A 21,186-nucleotide genomic window follows, 5' to 3' on the forward strand; every position below is an offset into this window, starting at 1 on the left:
AATTATCTTGTCAGGTGTAAGATCTGACAGTTAAGAGGATTTAGAATTATGCATTCCAGGTATTTTTATGGGCATATCATACTTGATCTGAACAGTTTTATGCCACTAATATGCTTTGTTAAAGAAAACTGTTCATACTAAATTACTGCGTGTTTAATGAAAGATTTATAAAATAAAAACTTCTAGTGATTGTTTTATAGTTAATATTTTAAAAACTAAGAATTCACAGAAAAAGAATTTGTGTAAAGAGGGCAATGCTGGAGAGTGCTGAGTTTCAACTGATGTATTGTTAGAAGCAATGCAGGAACATATGTTTGAAATACTTGCTACGTGCTAAAATTTTTTTTGTGAAAATGCATAAATCTAAAGAATGTGTATGTAAATGCACACTAATAATGGACACAGCAATAAATACAACAGTTATTGGAGAATCTTTCTCAATTAAGCCTATATATTAATGCTAGTAGAAGGATACAAGTCAGAGAAATTAAGTACTTTTGACAAGTTTCTGTGTCATCACATTTAAATGCTCTGCGGGAGAGTAACCGATGAAATATTATTCATGAAGAAACATTTTGCAAAGATCTCTCTTACTGCTATAACTAAGCCAGTATATATATTAATGCAAGACAAGTGTCAACTCTAAAGCTTGTTTTCCTTTTCCTGCGGTAGGTTAAAGCAGCAACTGGTGAAGAGGTATCAGCAGAGGATCTTGGAGGGGCAGATCTTCACTGCAGGTTTAAAGAATTTTTTTCCCAGAGTTCATTTATTCTATCCTTTAGACTTTAGTAGGGTGTATTTTATTTTATTTATTTAATATATATATTATAAGTATTTTTTTAAACTCCATTTAGATTTTTAAAATTAAGGTTTTCTATATACTTAATCTGGTGCTTGATGAATCATTTTATTGTTAGACTAGCATAGTTACCTTATGCTACTCTAGTTAGGAACTTGTTTCCTTCATTTAATACTTTAAAATACTTTTGTGTCAAATGTACTGCAGCATCATGCATAATATGGAGGACTTTTCTGTAGCGTTTCATACTGAGTGTTCATAGAAGAATGCACATTGAGAAAGATAATGTATTTTGCAGATTGTATCTTTCATACTGTCCATTAGAACTTACTACAAATAAGATCAAAATAGCTTTTTTTTTTTGTAAGAGAATACTTGTTATCAAAACAAAGAACTCTGCACTTTCTAGTTCTAAAATGAATAGTAAACAAATTCAGGTATTACTGTAAAATGTTAGATATTACAGTGCAATAAATGCATAATTTTTAACTCAGTTTACTGATGTGAATAAATTATTTTTAAGGCCAGTTCAAAACATTTTTGTAAACAGAAGTTTTATTTATAATTTCAAACAAATTTTGATTTATATTTGAACAATAATTGTCATCTTTTATATTGTCTTTTAGATTCTTTTACTTGCTACAGTTACTGTTTTATGTCATGTCTGATAACTTTAATGTACTGTTTCAAAGAACAGTTCAGGCATGGGTTTTATTTTGAAAATAATTTCATAACGAATCATGGAAAGCTGTATTGTAGCATCTGTATTTTAAAGATAAATATAAAGCTTAAAGTCTTAAAAAAAATTTAAATCTCAAATTTTCACTGTCAATTTTTTTTTTAAGTCTTCATATTGTACATAACTTGTTATTTATATACAGAAAATCTGGTGTAACAGATCATTATGCTTTGGATGACAATCATGCACTTCATCTAGCAAGGAAAGTTGTAAGAAGTTTGAATCTCCAAAAGAAAGTAGACGTAAGTGTATAGAATCTGAAAACACTGCATTGTTGAAGTTAGGAATGCTTTTCTTCGCCTGATTTATACAACATTTTTTGTCTCTGACTTTAGACACTTTAAAAATGGAAGTTATGGTTCTTGTCTTGAAAGATTTCTCTAATGTTTCAGTTCTGCAATTACATCACTGGTGCATTATTCCCAATAAAATTACTAGGATTACATGCATGAGTGAAGCAACTAGAACAGTGCTTCAGAATCACAGACCTGCACTTAAAGATTAACCTAGTCCTGCAAGGTGCTTGATTTGATTTTAAACCCATGTGATCATTCCTCTGGACTAAAAATTAGATACCTACTAAAGCATCTTTTTTGAATACACATTTTTTATGATTATTAATGAAAGGTATAAAACTGAGGGAATAGACCTAAATCATGTAATTGTATTGATTTAAAAATTCCTTGTAGAAAACAGGATGGTTAGCATATGGAGGAGGAATTGCCTTAACTTATTTTGGCAGGAGACACGAAAGGTTGAAGATTAAAGCTCAGCAGCTGAAGGAATGCAAGATTTTGTTTTCAGTTGTGTGGCAAAAATCTTCATTATTTTTTCAGAATACTACGTGCCTAATAGGGCACAGAGGAAAGCAAATGGAGGACATGCTTTATTTTTAATAGCATGGAAAAAATGTGGAGTACATATGGAGGTATATGCAGGAGTAGAAACAAAGATAGCAGTAAGTAAGTGAGAAAGTATTACCAGTCTTCAAAACTACCAGTCTGAGAAACTTAATCTTTGTGCAAAATGAGAACAAGCCAATACAGGCTTTTGTTGTGGTGGTTGAAGAGGAGACTGTTTTCAAAGCAGTTGGCAAATTAATTGTTGTTTATTTTTTTAAGTCATAATGTATACTAATAATTCCTTTGTTGTGTAAACTATTTTCTTTAATTGCTTCAGGTGGCTATAGAACCATCAGAAGAGCCTTTGTTTCCTGCTGATGAAATATATGGAATAGTCGGTGACCAGCTAAAAAGAAACTTTGATGTTAAAGAGGTATGAATGTAAATGCAAGATCCACATGCCTATACATACATGCAATCAGTTTTCTTGCAGGAAATCACTTTTTATGTCATTATAATTTGTCTACAGCAATCTGATTTGGGGTATATAGAGAATATTTATATTTCATAAAATCTTTTAACGTATTTTTGTCCAGCAGATCCATTACAATGGCTATGGCATGTTGAAATAAAGTGCTTTTTGGTTATACTTCTAAGAAGGATGAGAGATTGATAACATTCTGAAAACACTGCCAGGACTTTGTGCTGCAAAGCATTTTACAGACTTGCTGAGTGACATGATAGCTTTATTTAAAGATTTATGGAGTATAACACCCCAAACAATTCAGTGGTCTTCCAACCACATATGGAAACTTACTGTACTCTACTGCAGGTCTAGTGTAATTATTTGCCTTGGTACCTTCAGCCACAACCAGAGCTTTTCTCATACTTTGCGTAGATCCCATCTTCAGCCTTTTTCACTACCAACCGAGTATTTATTTTAGAAAAAGTCTTAGTGTGTACCTTTCTTTAAATACTTTGTCAGAAATTATTAGGATTTGCTTTGCATCAAGGGAAGAAAAGATGAACACTTATTATTGAGTCTCACATTACACCCTTGAAAGTTGTAATACCTTGGTTTTGTTTCTTTTAAAGTTGAAGTAAGTATTTTCTGGCAAATGTCTTGCTAGCAATGAATCTGTATTTATATGAAATGGCTCCTTTGCATCTCAGAGAAACCTCAGAACAGATCTTTATTTTTGTGCGTCACAAATTTAAGCAAAGCTGAAAATAAACTTACTGTTTTTCTCTTTATGATTGTGAGTCTGTTGATTAATGTTTAATATAACCAGAGCTAGCAGTTTTTCTTTGAAATGTAACTAATCAGGAAAACTTTGTTCCTGCATATTTTAAACTGTTTGGTTAGAAGTTAGATTTTTTGTAAACATGTAGATAAATCATACTTAAAAAAGTAAATAAGCTTTCCCTGACATCCAGACTATTTATATGGTAGGCTGCTTGATGTTCTCTGGAAAGTATTTAAGTTGTATGTTAGTGTGGTCTTTCTTTCTAAACAAATTTAAAACTATGAAGGATTAGGATTTTCATTTTCTTTTTCTATTTTTTCTTAAGGTCATTGCTAGGATTGTAGATGGAAGTAAATTTGATGAATTCAAAGCCTTGTATGGAGATACTTTAATTACAGGTATTTAGAAATATATTATAATTATTCTTTATATGTTCCATCTGTTTTTATAGTTGGATTCATTCTGTTTGGCTCACCTGTTGATATTTTTAATAATGTTTTTCTTTGGAGGAGTAGCAGTTTCTATTACCAAGAGAAGGTATTACACTTATATGCTATGGTAAAATAAATATATATGCAAATTTACAGATTTATCTTTCTCCTTTAGGATTTGCAAGAATATTTGGTTATCCAGTAGGAATTATTGGAAACAATGGAGTGCTTTTCTCAGAGTCAGCAAAAAAGGTAAATAAATAGATTATTAGCTTGTTTGCAATTGACAAAACTTCTGGTGGACAACTTGATCTTGAAATGAGGAACTTTTTTAAAGTGGACTGGCTCCATGTTTTTCATGTAAACATGAAATAGCTTCATAATGTAAAAATATTTGACCATATTTTAATAACAGTGTTTGGTAGATTTTTCTGGTATGAAGTACATAGGTCAATATGGAAGTACAGTTAGAAAAAACACATAGACAAAAACATTGTTGTGTGACTACAACACAGTTGAAATAGTATATCTTGAAACTTGCAGCTATTACAAGAAAAGTCCTTGCTGACTGCATAAAATACCCTAGTAGTTATAATTTCTAGCCTATAAACTGTGAAGTACAACAATAAATCACATACTTTTTTTTTTTTTAATAACTGGAAGCATTCAACCTGGATTCCAGTACTCAGTTCATTGGTTTGCCAGAGGTTTAATTTTCGTACTTGGCTGTGGCAGCCTCCTGTCTTAGACTGATGAGTGAAAACATGTGCCATCTCATAAAATCTGTGAATTGAAATATCTGTTTTGTGAATTAAAGGGCATCTTTGATGGAATATTGTGATTGCATTAAACACACACTTATTAAGATTGCTTTACAGATTAGTCTTGAGGAATTGGTGGTGATGAGGAGTGTCTAAGTATGGCAGAGTGGTTACTTACTTTGTTCTGTGTTGTTTTTTTCAAGAAGCTACTGTCAGTTGAATCTTTTTTTGTAATAGCAATTGTATATGGTAGTTTTGTTCTAGCAGACCCCTCAAACTAATGGTGAGCAAATCTGTACTAAAAATCAATAGGAAAAAGGAAGCCATGATGAGAGACTTGAAAAAAGGAAGTAATTTTACTGATTATTGCTGTAAAAAAAAATATATATGAAATTTAGTTTCATGTACTGAAGGAATACTTTCAACTTGGAACACTGCAGTAAGTTACATTGGTTTTGGCTAGTGTTTGTTTTAACACAAGTATTTCCAAGTTGAAAATAACTCTTTCAGTATTTCTAAAACTTTTGGTATATTTGTGATAATTGAGTGCTGCAAATTTTGCCTAACAATGAAAAAGTGCGTAAGGAATCTTCCTGTGCTGACTTCTGCCAGTGTATCAGTACTGTAAAAGAAGATGGTCAAGTTTTACTTTTTTCGCTTCTAGAGAGACCTTTGTCCAGATGTTGCTTTTGTAAGCACCATAATCTAACAACGTTCCTTTTTTTTTCTTTTGCGTTTTTTAATGAGTTGTGACATGTCTTTTTCCCATGATCATCACTATGCTTTTCTAGTGCTTCTCTAAAAAAGCTAGCTAAGGATTATGCTTTATGATTTTTCTCTCCTTTTTTTTTGTTTTGTTTTTGTAAATTTTCTGGTTTTCTGTTGTGAAGAGGTTAGAGGTTTTTTCAGTTGCTGTGCTACATACTTTTTTTTTCATCAGCAGTGTGTAAATAATGTGAGGAACTTTATTGATCTAGATTATTTCTAGCTGAAATGGAAGCTTGGAATCTACTATTTTTGTCTTTCTTATGAAATTGATCTTTTCCTAGAAAATCGGGGGAGGGCATCTGCCCTGAGAAAAAGGGAAGAGCGTTAACAGCAGCTGGCACAGCCATGAGCTAATAATGTGTGTGGACCTTTCCCAACTTCAGAGAATAGTTTTCTTTCATGCCGGAAATGGGGAGATATTTTTTTGCTGACTGGTTGTCTTAATTTCCATGACACAGTCTTACAAAACTCCATGTTGGGTGTCACACTGTGAAACTGTCTGTTGTTTAACTGCCTCTTGGGCTGAGTCAAAACAGTTGGGTTTTTCAGTATCAGCAGTCATGCTTTTTGAGGGTGTATTTCTGCTTTACACTTGGACTAATGCATTTTTGATATTTTCTTTCTTCTGCTAGAGTGAAAGCATGTTTTGCAGTTGACTTTGGATGAAGCAGTAATAGTACAGCGCTTCCTGATGTAAATACTCCCAGGAACCAGTGGAAGGAGACTTCAGAGTGCTGATAGCGGTAGCTTCACTGATCCAACTTTTAATGACTTACTCTTTTCTTTCTCTCTCTTTTTTTCTTTTTTTTCCCCCATCTCCACAGGGTACACATTTTATCCAGTTGTGTTGCCAGAGGAATATTCCCATTGTGTTTTTGCAGAATATTACAGGTGAATAAGCTCAATATTTTGAAGTTGTACTATGTGGTGAGCTTTGCTGTTAAATGTTGAGGTTATGACTTTTAGACAGCTTCTTGTGTTCTTTGTTGTACCTACATCTCCAGACTGTTCTGAAATCGTTTTGTCAGCAGCTAGTGAAGGCCTTGCCTTATGATTTGTTCTTCAGGTTTTTTCTGCATGTGCCATAAAGCATAGTGTGACATATAGTACCACCTAATAATATAAAGTTAGTAAGCCATTTTTTCATGTTGGAATTCTTTAGGTTTCATGGTTGGTAAAGAATATGAAGCTGGAGGGATAGCAAAAGATGGTGCCAAGATGGTAACTGCTGTAGCTTGTGCCAATGTACCTAAAATAACAGTGATTATCGGTGGTTCTTACGGAGCTGGAAACTATGGAATGTGTGGAAGAGCATATAGGTGAGTGTTACTTCCAATATGGCAGAAGGTAAGACTTAAGTTAAGAGGCCATGACCTTGAAATATCATTCAAAAAAACTGTCTAAACTCTTGCAGAAGTTGTGCTATTATGAAAATAAAGCAGTTCTCAATTAATATGGTCATAAGTAATAACAACCTGAGAAACCTGTAGAGATTGATAGGCTCATGATTAACCTTCATTTAGGTGAAGGAGGAGGTTATCTAACATGTAAACATGCTCACTTGCTTTTCTCCCTTTTTAACTCTTGGAGGAAAAATTGTATGCTCCTAAACTATCATTATGCCGTATGGGCTGATCCTTTATTCTGCATTGATAGAAAAAATACCAGCTTGTGTAAAAAAGAATCCTTATTCACTTTAATGAGCCTGTTTTTATGAGTAATGTTTGCAGAACTCCTAAGGATTATTTTTTTTGACCCTTTGTACATGACTCACATACATGTTCTTTTCATTTTTTCAAGGTCCCTGATACTTTTGAAGTTGTTGATATTTTTAAAGAGAAAAATCCCTGGGGGGAGGGAGGTGTGAGATGAAGAGACTCAAGAAAGAGAGAACTAAGTTTTTAAGGTGCTTAAATATAGGAAATGAGCAGAATTTTTGCATTTTCAAACATAATGCTGCAAGTATTGAAGTGCATTGATTTGCATTCTTTAAAACCCAATACATTTACGATTGTCATACATAAAAATGAATTCTTAGCTGAGTGAGAATTATTTCTTTACTAGGAAATAAGGCAGTCTTATTGTAATATTTAATACGTATTTTTTCAGTCCAAGATTTCTATATGTGTGGCCAAATGCTCGTATATCGGTGATGGGAGGGGAACAAGCTGCAACTGTTCTAGCTACAATAGCCAAGGACCAAAAAGCAAGGGAGGGAAAACAGGTACATCTTTCTTCTTTCATTTGCAGTAATGTCATTCTCATTTACTCTTTCACTGGAGTTGCTCACTTCATGATCTAGGAAGGGATCAATGAAGTGATCCCTAGAGTGAGACATCAATAAACTATTGTTCTCCCAATGCCACCTAGTGCACTGAGAAACATGAAGCATTTGTGAAATGTTGTTGTTTACATCTTCTAAATGTGAAGATCATTCATGACATTTCTTGTCTTTGCTTAAAGAGTAGTATTTCTCATATCATCTTTTTGTACTTCATGCCGCCGCTTATTAGTTCCACCTAAGAGAAGCAGCCACAGATCCACCCTGGTTTGGGAGTATGAGGAGGAATATGTGAGAATCAAAAGTGTCTTTCCAGTTATTTTTGAAGATGGCATTTTAATAGATAGCTGATCTTCAAATTATTCAGTGACTAAGATTTATGAAACTTTTAACAGCAGAAGTCTGTGGAGGTTTGGAAAAGAGTTTGACTCATTTCAACATTTTAATTGAAAATTAGTGGCATTTTGTTTAATAATCTTGTCTAGTTTCTCTGCACTCTTCTGATGTGTTTTTTAAATTACACGGTTTATGTTTATACTGGTGCCTTGATCCCATAAGAAGTGATTTTATTGTGATGTCTGTAAATTTCTTGTATTTATCATTAGCAGCTATTCAGAATAATGAAGCGGTCTGTATGTGTTATCTCAATGTGGGGTTTTTTTTCAATACTTTACTTGGGCTTTCTACTGATAGAATATATGCACCCTGATCTCTCTCTTAATTTCCTAAATCCCTAAGACAGACAGGGAGAAAAATAATTGTATTTAATGTCATTAGAATGTGTTAGAAACTTGAAAACTTTTGGACCAGTCTGGATCATAGACCAGTCTGGATCATAGAGAAACCCAGTGTTAGAATAGCACACTTGTTTTACTAAAAAAATGTTGCTAAAGGCAACTCAGAATGGGGTTTATTCAGTACAGTAGTTTCAGTAATTTTTCAGATGCTAATCCCCAGTAATTCTGATACTCAGTTAAATATGTATTTTACTCTTCCACCCACCCATTTTGAAAAGTGTTATTTTAATTTCCTTGTCAAATATGCTAAATAGGCAATTCTGTGTAAAAACGGGGGGTTCTTTGAGGAGATCATCTTTTAGGCAGTTTCTTTGGGTTTGATGCTGCATACAAACCTCTGCTGTCATTGTGGAAGAAAATATTAAAGAATATCTTATCTGTATTTGTTTATTTGCCTGGGTTTTTTAGTTATCTGAGGCAGATGAAGCAGCTTTGAAGGAGCCAATCATTAGGAGATTCGAGGAGGAAGGAAACCCTTATTATTCCAGTGCAAGGTAACATATAAATGATCTTCCCAAAACTTATTTGTAATCACAGGACGTAACAGTAACACCTAAATCCTGGTACTGAAGAACAGCAGAACAGAGCAATGTGAAACAAAGTGTGTTTGATGTGCGGGCATACAACACAACAGGCTTCAAATAAATGTTTTGTCTGTCTTGTCTCTGTAGTATGTACTGTTTCAGGAGAAGGCATGCACTCACAGGAATTATTTTGCTGGTTCTGTAAGTAATTATATGATAACATGGAGTTTATATTCTCTGTATTTTATTCTGGGTAAGTTTCATATCATTCTCCCCAGTGTAGTATCTTGTAACCTTTCTTAAGACTATTGAATAGTGTAATGTGTGGCTGCATGTGAAGAATTCATTTTAGTGGGGTTGTGAAAGTAGAAGAGGCCAGTGTCAAAGAAGTTTCAACAAGACCTGAAGTCATTTGCAAGTTTCAGGTCACGATCATGGTAGGTGACTATACTGGATGATAGCAATTTGGACAGGGCATTAGCTGATGAGTGCAGCATGTTTATGTTTGTTGAGAAGTTCTTTGCAGCATTTTATGCTCAGGTTAATAGAACATGAGTAAATGCCTAGGAAGCAAGGTCACATCATGGAGTGTTACCTCTGGCAACTAGCTTGGAAGTCTTCTCGATCTCTGATTGTGACTTTACATTAGTTCCATCCTGTCTGTACTAATTTTCCTGCACATTTTTCTGCTTACAGTATCCAAAAGCTAATTCTCCACAGGCTCTCAGCTGCTAATGATGGTAGAGGGCAGCATATAGTAATGGGACTTCAGTGTGCCTCTACGGCTTCTCATTTTGCAGAAAGAGTATTAGTCTTATACAACTGTGAAGTCTTCTGTATGCATGTTTTTGTTTAGCTGAATTAGGATTACTGATGGTTTTCTTACCTGCAAGCTGGGAAGTTTAGAAACAAGCTGAGTACCAAGTGTTTGAGATACAATAAATTTTGATGGGGGCATCATAGGCAGAAATCAGTGTGAACAGGGGGGTGCAAGATACTCTTGTCAATGTCATAGGGATGCCAGTAAGAGAGGGAGTTTGGGAGCCTTTTTGTCTAACTTGATACCTGCTTAATCTCACATCTGACAACTCTGATGCAGTGGTAACAGCATCAGCATAGCATCAGCAAGCTCCTTTATGCATAGTTTATCACAGTCTGAAGGAACATACAAAATTAATGGTAGCTTTTTACTCTGTTTTCTGTTGAGATGGTGGAATGAACTTAGCTGAAAGAAATCGTAACTGGGGGATTCATACTCATTTTAGTGTTTAATCAAATGAGTGTCTTCATTAAATGGAACCTCTTGCCATTTACCCTGGCTGGTGCTGTAATGGGATAAGTATTCTCAGTAGAATATGTAGCACAGGGTTTGTGGTGTCATCTAGGCAGATTTCAGTGGTGCAGTTTTATAGCATGTGGGTCATGGATTTAGGGAGGGTTTTAGTGTCATCACTGTTTGGTCTCTGCTTGTGGCAGAGGCCTATGTGGTAATGTTGCAGAGTTTCATATGTATTCTCAGCTTCTGGAGGTTTTATGCATGTGTACAACCCTCATTGCTACTAAGTTACAGTTTATGGGGGTGTTTATGTATAAGCAATGAGGATACTTTTGTGAAATCCTGAATTGTTATTGATAGGGGCTTTCTGATGGCACACTGGTTTTGATATTTGTTTTTAATAGCTCAAATCTGTTTAAATTTCATAGTGTTTTCCCCAGATTGAAAGAAGGTGTCAGCTGTTAAAAACTTCTGGCTATCTCTTCTAGTACCCATCAATAATCAAGCCTAGTACTTGTGTCACAAAACCTGGTGCCCTGAGGCAGGAAAGAAAAATGTAAACACATATTGTCATCTTTTATAACTGGATTTTAAGAAGAATTTTTCACTGATACAATAACATTTAAAAAAACGAGTCAAAACTATCTGTATCTAAACTTAATCCCCTACCGTGGAGGAAGAGATGAATGGTTGTGGGTTTTTTTAATTTGCTTTTTTTATGTGTTCACTGGTAACACAGTCATAGTCTCTTTGTACTCAAGATTGAAAATAATTGCATTTAACATTCAATATATTCAGTATATTAGTGATATGAAAACTTGTCCTCTTCCAGAAACCAACGGACCATTGTCAGTATTTACAACAGTAAGTTACTAATCTGCAAGAAAGTAGTTTTACATGTAAGATTAAGGTTAAAATCAAAACAGATTCTAAATTTATAATAATGTCCAGTGATTTTGAGACTTGAAGGTTGAGTAACGCCAGCTTTGTGGTCTCTACTGAGCAACTTTTATCTTTCTATGCTTCCAGAATATATGGCCATTTTGTGAAGTTAGGCTGCAAATCCAGAAAGCACCTCAATAAACAGCTTAAGTTTGCCTAGCTTAGGAAGTGCTCTTAATGCTGGTGTCCTGTCCTTCATTTAAAAAAGTAGGGCAGTTACATACTTCTTATTGTGCCTGTAGCTTGGAAGGGAAACTTAATATGCACAGATGTGAGCTGGCTGAGAAGCTAATAAGCCCAGCTGAGACAGGGAGTCAAATGTCAGAGCTGGAATCCCTCAGAGGTTCATCTGACTAAAAGCAATGAAAGTGAAACGCCCCTTTTCACTGAGGAGTGCTTGCGAGAACAGTGTGTGACTGGCTCAAGTCAAGACAGTCCAGGCTGTTTTCTCTCTCTGTTTGATCCGTGTAGGTACAGTCTGCATTGTCTAGGAGCATTCAATTGCTCTCTGCTGTCTTGTAGAGATAACTGGGTGTAGTGGTAGATGCTTTTGCGTTTTTCTGCCCTGATTGCGTGCCTTCCTGCCACTATTATCGTGTGTGCCTTGTTCCTTCATTTATTGCTAGTTCCTAAGCAAGATCTCAGACCAATAGCCCAAAAGTTTTCATTACTGGGGAGTAGGCTGCCCAAGCAGAAACAATGAGATGAAGTAGGATTACAGTCTTTGCAGCAAGTAATGTACTTGAGGGAGGAGGGATTTGGCCACTGTCCACCTTGGAACCAACCCATTTGTCAGCCAACATCAGCAGCTGCTTATTGGCAAGTGTTCACTATAGGTCAGGGAAAAGTAGTAACCTGTTCCCTGTGCTCTAAGGGATGCTTCCTGTCTGGTCCCAGGCACGGTAGAAAAGCCAGCTGACCATCAACCAAAGGTCAGGGTGCTGAAACTGAACCTGGACAGCCTTGGTTGTGTCAGATGCTAACTAGATTCCTCCGCCAAGGAGACCAACAAGAAAAGTCCAACAAACAGCTTTGCGTTACTGACAGGAAAGAATGATAGATGGGCAGGAAGACTGCTGTCCATGTGGCTGCTTGGGTGCAGCCAGTTTGAAGGCTCCCTCACGCTGTCCTCTTGCTAAGGACCGGTCTGCCTCACCCCTAACGTCCCTTGAGATTGCTGTGACTCTTCCAGTTGGCTTCATTAGGCTTTGAATCAAACTTTTAGCGGTAATAATGAGAGGGAAGGAAAATGTCCTAATGATCTTAAAATACAAGCAAATTTCCCTGTTTACTCCGCTTATATAATTTTTCTTATAAAATATAACTTTTATGTACAGGATGTCAATACTGTTCCCTGCAGTTGTATTTTCTAATCAAAGTTTAATCAGCTATTTGATTAGAACCTTTCACAGAGAGCCATCTTAATTAACATGAGTCATTAGGCAGCACCCTCTTTAATGAGTTATATTAATCTGCTTCCAGGTTTCTAAAAGGATTTTAGCAGTTTGCATCTTTACAAATTACATGAGCATTTTATTTTTGGGAACTTTATTTCTTTTACTCACAAGATCTCAGTTACAAATATTTTATGAGTGTGGTTGTGACTCATGTTCTAGCAATGGTGTTTTAATAGATAATTTAATTATTAATGTTACATCCCAGTAGAGAATGTAGTTTTCTTTAAACAAAGAGAAGCAGAAGCCAGGGGTGACTGTATGAAAGCAGCTTGACTTGCACGAACATAAAATCTTTGTGATTGTCAATATAGGCTAATTGAGCGTTTACAAAAAAAACCAATCTGCCAATAAAATGTACTTCATGCTTGGAAGTTTTTGTTACAGTTGTAGTCACTAGAAAGTTGCAGCTTGGAAGGTACCCCATTAAACTGGTAAATCTTTTGGATTCAGTTCATCCCTGCCCTCCCCAGGTCCTTAGCAAATTTATTAAATGCTTTTAAGAAATATGAATTCTTTCATTCAGTTTCGATGTGCTTCATAATTAAAGAAGTTAATGGCAAGTGTTTATTAAAAAAAGTCGATATGCAGAGCCAGGTCAGTGAGTGCCACAGCTACCACGGTGTCAAAATTTCTTTAATCAAACTTCTATATTCAGTCCCAAAGAAGAAACAGCATAATTTTGCCCAATTAACAATGAAGTCTTCCCTCCTCCAAACCCCTTTCTCCTTTTGCATTTCAGTGTTGCTCTTGTGCCCTGTTTAGGGTAACAGTCTCCTTTACTTGGGGAGCTGTACTATGATAAGGTGTATTTATAGTAGAATATTCTTTCTGAGTTGGGTATCTTTTTTCTCTCTGCTAGTTGGAGAGCAGGCTCTTAAGGTGAGTCTGATCTTTTGTGCCTCATCTTGTTAAGGTGTCCCTTATTGTGGTTCCACTTTGTGGATCCTAGGATAGATATGTGTACTTGTTGGAAAATAAAAAGCACACAATGTCAATCCCTTCATATTTTTATTATTTTATGTGTTATTTATATCTGTGACTTTCATAGCAAATGGTGAAATACAGGAAAGATTGAAAACACTTAAAAGTGTCTGCTACTGCCTTGAGTTTATCAGCATGTATTTATGTACAGTTTGCAGTCCTTTTTTCCTTTTGGGGGTGAGGTTGGCACATTTAGTATTGAAAGAAGAGTGCAAAATATATCATCTCCTGTCTAACAGATTTTTTTCCATTAATCCTCAAACAATAGGAAATTGGCAGCTAGAAACTTCAAATAGAAAGGAATGGCTGTGCTGTCTCTTGGTAGAGTCAGTCTTAGCTGCATATTCATGACCCTTTCTTGCATTTTTAAATACTTTTTCTGTGGAAAATTTAACATTAGCCAACACTGAAGTTCAAAAAATAATGCAAAATAAGTATCTCTGGGAAAAGATGGGATGGAAGAGGAGCATCACTGTCTTAACCAGAGACACTGCATAATTTTTCCAGACCCTGATTAAAATGCATGCTTATTTAAGTGAGACTGGGTTGTGAATGAGCAATGTGGTATCTTGTTTATCTTGCTGGGGAGGTAGTAGTTATGCAGTATTTTCAGTTTTGTGGCTTACTGGGGGTTTTGACATAGATTTTGTTTTGGGTAGGATGGAGCTGTCATTGAGAACTGAAGCCACAAATACTTTAATTTTTTTATAATATCAAAGAGACTCTTTACAAGTGTTTGTGATTTTGGGGACTTGGGAATTTGGTAATTGCTCATTCATAATTTAATTGCCTTTAGGGCTGGGTTAAGGAGGGTATTTTCTTACAGTTGTTTAGAAATGGACTTCAGAAAAAAGTAAACACAACCAACACTGGAAATACTTGAAATTTACTCTGGGTCTTTTAATGATGAAAGAATAAGCACTTGTATCATCCTCATCTGGCAGCTGAACTAACCTGAATAATGTATCTTGATAGAAGAATATAGGTCATGGACAAAAGGTCATTTGCCATGTGAATATTAAAAAAAGAAAGAGGGATTCTTCTATCTAAGGCAATGATTTCATGCTGAAAGTATGAAGAATCTCATCTAAAATATGTAGACATGACATTCTTAATTTATCCAAAATTTATACTTAGTTCCAGAAGACAAATTCCACAGAGTAATACAATTGCATTGATGGTTAAGGTGAATTAACTCCATGGCTTCAAGTATAATTTAGCTCTATAGTCCACTCTCTCTAGTACCACTATTTCCAGTTTCATGTGCTTTAAAATCTACCCTTTGTATATGTTAATTTCCTTATTACTACTGATTTGGTTTGTTGTTTCTTTTTCCTAGACTATGGGATGACGGAATTATTGATCCAGCTGACACAAGACTAGTTTTGGGCCTCAGTCTCAGTGCAGCATTAAATGCACCTACGAAGAAGACAGAATTTGGAGTTTTCAGGATGTAAACTTAAATGCACATTTATCAGAATTACCTCTGTATATTTTAATTGGGGCTGGAGAACAAACTAACTACAATGCTGAGGTGGTTAAAAAATAAAGATTTGTACAATGCTATTTTTAATGGAAAAGTGGTAATTATTTGTTTTCAGTGCTTCAGCGGTTGTTAGTGATTTGAGATCAGTCACTTAAAGTACTTGTATAACTCTGCATTGCATGAATACACTGCAACTTCTAGCATTATATTTAATGTTTGACAAGAAACCACTGATACTATTTCTTATATAAAAGAATCTTCAAAATAAGCTACGTATTTTTGCTTATCAGCTCCTTTATTTCTTTTAATTCTTCTATGTCTCCTATAAATGCAAAACATTTTTGCAATCCAAGAAAGAAAAAAATCCACATTTGCTAGTAAATAATTTTTACAGAAGTTAAGTGCTGTAAGGGCAGCCAGGGAGTTCAAGACAGCATGAAATTGCAGATTTCATGCCGCTGGGGGCATTTTGGCCTTTCTCTAGCTTTCATCCAAAAAAACATTGCTCTTCTGTGTGGTTCCCTGAAGTCAAAACAACAAGAGAATCTGATGGATGCATAGTGTTTTCTGGAAGAGCTGGGGAACATATGCTGATATCTGTGGGAGCTGGAGGTTGCGGAGAGTGCTTCTGAGGACGGGGCTTGGATACAAAGGTGTTTCAACATCATGCTGTGTGATCCCTGTGGCAATTACAGTTTCAGAAAGACACAGCATTCTTCCCACATGGATCAATGCTTCACCTGGAGCACATGCCTGAACCTCACTCACTTTAGGGCTATTGAGATACTGAAGTGCTTTTGTTAATCTTATTTATTTATCATAGATTTTGCAGTGTAATATTTGTCAAGAATTCAGTGTCTGCCATTTCATTTATTCTCTTTAGAAACATTGCACTGTATAGAAACTAAATGCTTGGCATGTAGTGTGCCTAGAATAAGGAGGCAAATACTGTCCTAGCTGGGACTAGGAAGTGATTTTACCTAGTTTTGCCCTAAAGATGCCCAGATAACCATTGGTAGAAATATTCTTCACTGAGAATCACATCCAAGAGGAGTTAATATACATGGATGGAGGTCCTATCCGGTGCTGGTCTGTGGGGAGAAGAAAGATGGCTAGTATGAGTAGTTATCCTGGAAGATATGCTAGTACTGTAATCTTCCTAGACTTGTGTGGCGGAGGAGTTACCCTCGGACTCGGCAGGTGGAAGGAAGGTCTGCTAGCTACTAGCCCTCTCACTTGTGTCACAGGCAGATGTAAAAGTGAAAATTAAGTAAATCTTTGGAATGTGGATTTGCAATGCAGAATACAGACAGCCCAGCATATGTTAAGCTGTGGGGTCTCTGGTACACCTCTACATTGCACCTAAGAGACCAGATTTCTCTCTCACTTTACTGAGAAGAAACCTATCCAAAATCTGGTGTGCTTTGCACCACTAGAAACATTATTTCTGTAGGTCTGCACACATGTATTCTCACTGTCATACTCACATGCATGTTCTTGGTACATGAAATATATATTTAGCAGAGAGCAGTAGTTTAAAATACCACAGTAAATGGCAACTAGGGACAGAGCTGTGTTTTTGTACCACTGATTCTTGTTCGTGTCTCACTACATGAATTTGTAAACACGTTGGGCATGGCCCTGGGATTTCTTTATCCCAAAAGAACAGCAACATTATTTATGGTTGCTGGACTTCTGAAATGCCTTTAAAAATACCCTACTTTTGAATAGGTATGTATAAAATATACCCAGGGAGAAAAAAGGTTTCAGACCCTGAAATGATTGCTATGGTTTCCAGTAAAAAGAAACAGTCAGTATTGAGTTGATCAGTTCAGGCACCTGTTGTCCTTCTGCTCTAAATTATGTGGGGTGATTTTCCCCATTCTGTTACTCCCAAAGCTGTAAGGACTACTGCCTTTTTCTGCTAAGAAAACTGATCAAAATAATATTTACTTGGAATATACTCTTTCAGTGAGACTGGCAATGAAATCATTCTGAGTTGAAGACTGTAACAGATAATCTTGGGCTACAGATAATGGAAGTAGGTTTGGGAAGGTTCATGCTTCTGAGAATGGTAACTCCCTATTGCTTGTTGTGTCTGAAAGGACAGTTATTTGCGGTTGTCAAAATTTCTTCCACTAAGTATGTGTGCAAGCCAAGTCAAGATGCACCTCTGAATAAGTAAGAACATTCTGCCTTAATAGTATTTACCTTTTGTAAACTTCTTAAAAGAAATTAATCAGCACAGGATTGGCATCCTGTCGACACACTCTGCTTAGAGGAGGTTACAGCGTGGGACCTTGACTGCAGAGGAACAATTCAAGGAACCACTAGTGATTTATTCCCCCACTGCATAGCAGACCGACTATTTTGGAAAAGCTTTTGCAGGTTAACGTGCTGTGCTTCATATGTAGGCACTGACTGTGCAATGCCTGTTGTGCGTGATGTCACTCTGATGGCAGAGATGGCCTCTTGCCACCAAGAAGTTTACTTGAAACACCTCGTTCTCTGCAGACCCACCAGGAGTGAGGAGTTGAACCCTGTGCTCATACCATTTGGTGATGTTGGTAGATAACATTTATACTGTCCTGAAATAGTCACCCCACAGCTCAGGTTGCCTCTGCTGTCAGGATTCTTACGCCCTTGCAGTGGCAGCTACACTGCTACACTTTCACTTGGGTTTATATGGCATGGACTGCATTGCATATTCTTTCTCACTTCCCATTGCCATTTCTCTACCAGCAGGATGTCTTTTGGATGTTTGATGAAAAGAAATCTTACATAAATGTAAATAAAAGGTAGCTGCCACTGCAAAGGCCTAAGATTCCTGATGGGAGAAGCAATGTAAGAGCTGTGGGTGTCTTACTTTGAGATTTGTCCTACCTGTCTCCATTACATGTTGCCTATTCACTGTAGTATTGGAGCAGTTCACAACCATTAACCTCTTTACCTAGCAGAAAGGATGATACTTGGGGTGAACTGACTTTTCATGCAGAAGTTGAGGAACAAGGAAAAAGGTTTTGCCATATTGAGTGTACAAGCTGTGGTGGACCAGCTCTTTGAACTTGGTGCTCTAGGCTGCCAGGGTTCCTTTCTTCTCCCATCTGCTCTCACCTCAGCGATTGCTCTTTCAGCTGTATGCCTCCCTCCTGCCTCAGAGCAGTGGCAAGGCTAAGAGGTTACCTAGTTCCAGCTCTTTTTGGTAGCTGGACATGGCCTATTTAAAAGAGATCAACATTTGAGTACAAGGAGTTAAAAAAGGATGATACTATGACCTTGAGGGTGTTTTCCAAGGCTTTGATAGAGGAAGTGGAAAGCTGTGAATGAGGTAGGCTAAGCTGCTCATCCTGTTGCTAGGACCTGCTGCAGCAGGACCAAGGGTGCTTCCCAGATTACCTGGGCTGAGATGGTGAATTCAGAATGGATCATGAAAACCTACCTATTGCCCTTTTTGTGTTTATTCTCATGGCACTAGAAAGGTGCTGGGAACCACTGAGAGCCACAATCCAGCCACCAACCAAAACTGGTGGCAGTTTGTGTAACAAACATCAAGGGCAGAGCCTCTGGTACACGATCATTGTGACGCTTGCATGCCTGCTTCCAAGGCTGAAATGTGGCTATGAACAGCCTCTGGCAATAGCCTGCCGGGCTGCAGAAATGGTGAGGCTATAAATGTAATTTCAGAGAAGCCACTGGGCGCCTGCTCCCACTCTTCTTCCACCCATTCTGGGGTTAGTTTAATGGGGATTTGTAGCCTCAGTGTTTGTGTTGACATCTGTGTATGTGCTGTTCTTGTAAGAACCCATCTTTTATTTAGATGGCATTTTTCCAATCTGTTACTCATCAGGATGATTTGGTATCTCCTGCTGAAACAGATGATATCTTTCAAGTATGCCTCTGGACTCTATTATTGCTTCAAATGTGGCAGAACCCTGATTTATCTCAGATTTTCTTCACTGTTCTAAATTTCAGCCAAAGAAATGTCTTGATTCGGAAAACTAATGATGGTATACTATATTAACTTTTTTTTTTCTAAACTGAGGTTTATAAATTAAGGCAATTCAACAAAGCACTTATAAAAGCCTGCTGCTTTTCAGCAAAGCCTTAAAGTATCCACTTAAAGCCGGATGTCCACTTTCATGTCTCTGATTCAGTAGAGCACTTGAACAAATGTTTCACACTAATCTCTGTGGTCTAGTAGTCATAAAATCCTGCCGACCCTACGTCTACATCAAGCCAAAACTAGAACACATAAATGCATCAAAACTGCTCAATGGATACTCCATTATTTTGATATCAGCATCAACAGAAACCCCCATTATTTTCCTGCTTTTAGAAGTACATTCAATTAATTGATTGTGGTGGAAGAGTGGGGTGTGATTACAAGACGTATATACCATGTACACATTCAAAAATTACCCATTTGATGTACAGATGTTAATGCACATTGGCTGTGTCTTGTTCATGCCTCATCTGCACTAACATTTTTATGGAAAAAGTTAACTTTGACAAGCTTGAATTAATGCATAGCTACAACAGACTGTCTGAGGTCTGACAGCATTTTGTGTAGATTTATCTGGACATGAGCTCTGTACTGGCACAGACCCCTAATTTCATAGCCAGGTGCCTTGTGACTGGCTACTGATGCTGTCAAAAAGCACCTGCCTTTCTGTAGTGATAAACAGTGATTTTGCATTTTTATACCTTGGCCCTGTTCTGCTCCTTGACATGGTAGCTTCTGACACTTTCATTTAATATTCAGCTATCCTGCATCCTATGACTTTTTTTACCCTCTAGTGCTGGAGACAAAGAACAGCTGAATATGCAGCAGGGGACAGTGATATTTGTGGAGACAGTGTAATACAGGCAGTAAAAGCCACAGAAATGCATGGTTCTCAGAGTGTCTGTAGCCAAGTAAAATGACTTTTGGAAACAGAAATGTGTGATTGCCTCCACATTCAACAATAATTTTACTGGGAAACTGACAAATTCAGCTTTCTAGTAGAAGTGCAAATTGGAAAGAAAACAGTGATGTTTTCTGAGCATCTCTGTGGTGTTTTCAACACTGCATGAGTAATCCTTGTACTATAAAATACAGCTTGAATTTTTGGTCAGGCTTCACAGATGCTGCTATATATCTGCCTCTCCGTATGAAGTGTTGTGCTTTTCTTAGCCCGCGTTATTTCTCTGCTCTAAGAAACTTCACTCCGGCAAGCCCATCCTTTCCAGTACTTCACATTGCTGCATTTTTTGCTCCAGCCTGGGATGTGGGATTCACTATGAGTGGTTTGCCACCAGCTTGGTGTCTGACATGTTAGTCTTCCCTGTGGCAAAATGAGGCTGGAGGATTCGTACAAACACACAGAGGATCTCTACTCCGAATGGCAATTACAAATGAGACCTTTGCTGGATGTGATGATCATTAGGCATGTGTGGGAGACAAGAAGTGAACATGTAGCTCTGGAGGCAAGCAACATGATCATTGAAGAGACTGGAGTCTTTTTCTTGCCTCAAACAAAATTGTGCCATTGAAAATTACTTGTTAAGCCACAGTCCTCTTGGTCCCTTTAAACACTGCCTACCTGTTTGGAACAGTACGTCCCTGAGACTTTTTAATTTTCTTTAAACAGTTCTTTTTCTTTTTTGCTCACATTGATTTGCCTTTTCAGGCTGTTTCTAGCTCCCTTACAAACAACCTGCTAGAAAGGTTTTGCTAACAAGGTTTTCCAAATTACTCTTTCTCCAGACGATCCAGCCTTCACCTAGGGAGACACAGCCCAGCTCCTGGTGCCATTGGCTGGAGGGCAGGAACATCCTTGTGCCACTGCAGAGCTGAGAGCTGAGCCTCCTTACAG

At 36.9% G+C, this 21,186-nt stretch overlaps 1 protein-coding gene across 1 annotated transcript in view; it reads left to right on the forward strand.

Annotated features, from left to right (window-relative positions):
* The window catches only part of MCCC2 (methylcrotonyl-CoA carboxylase subunit 2), a 37,336-nt gene extending 21,925 nt beyond the window's left edge, over positions 1-15,411 (forward strand). Inside the window, exons 8-17 of the mRNA XM_080372021.1 lie at positions 673-737; positions 1,681-1,780; positions 2,718-2,813; positions 3,953-4,025; positions 4,234-4,310; positions 6,412-6,478; positions 6,750-6,906; positions 7,697-7,811; positions 9,074-9,159; positions 15,185-15,411. Of these exons, the coding sequence (XP_080228147.1) occupies positions 673-737; positions 1,681-1,780; positions 2,718-2,813; positions 3,953-4,025; positions 4,234-4,310; positions 6,412-6,478; positions 6,750-6,906; positions 7,697-7,811; positions 9,074-9,159; positions 15,185-15,302 (954 nt within the window). The 3' untranslated portion in view covers positions 15,303-15,411. The remainder of the gene's footprint in view (positions 1-672; positions 738-1,680; positions 1,781-2,717; positions 2,814-3,952; positions 4,026-4,233; positions 4,311-6,411; positions 6,479-6,749; positions 6,907-7,696; positions 7,812-9,073; positions 9,160-15,184) is intronic.
* The last annotated feature ends 5,775 nt before the right edge of the window (positions 15,412-21,186 follow it).

This window comes from Falco punctatus (genome assembly GCF_963210335.1).
Source record: "Falco punctatus genome assembly, chromosome: Z".
Taxonomy (NCBI): domain Eukaryota; kingdom Metazoa; phylum Chordata; class Aves; order Falconiformes; family Falconidae; genus Falco; species Falco punctatus.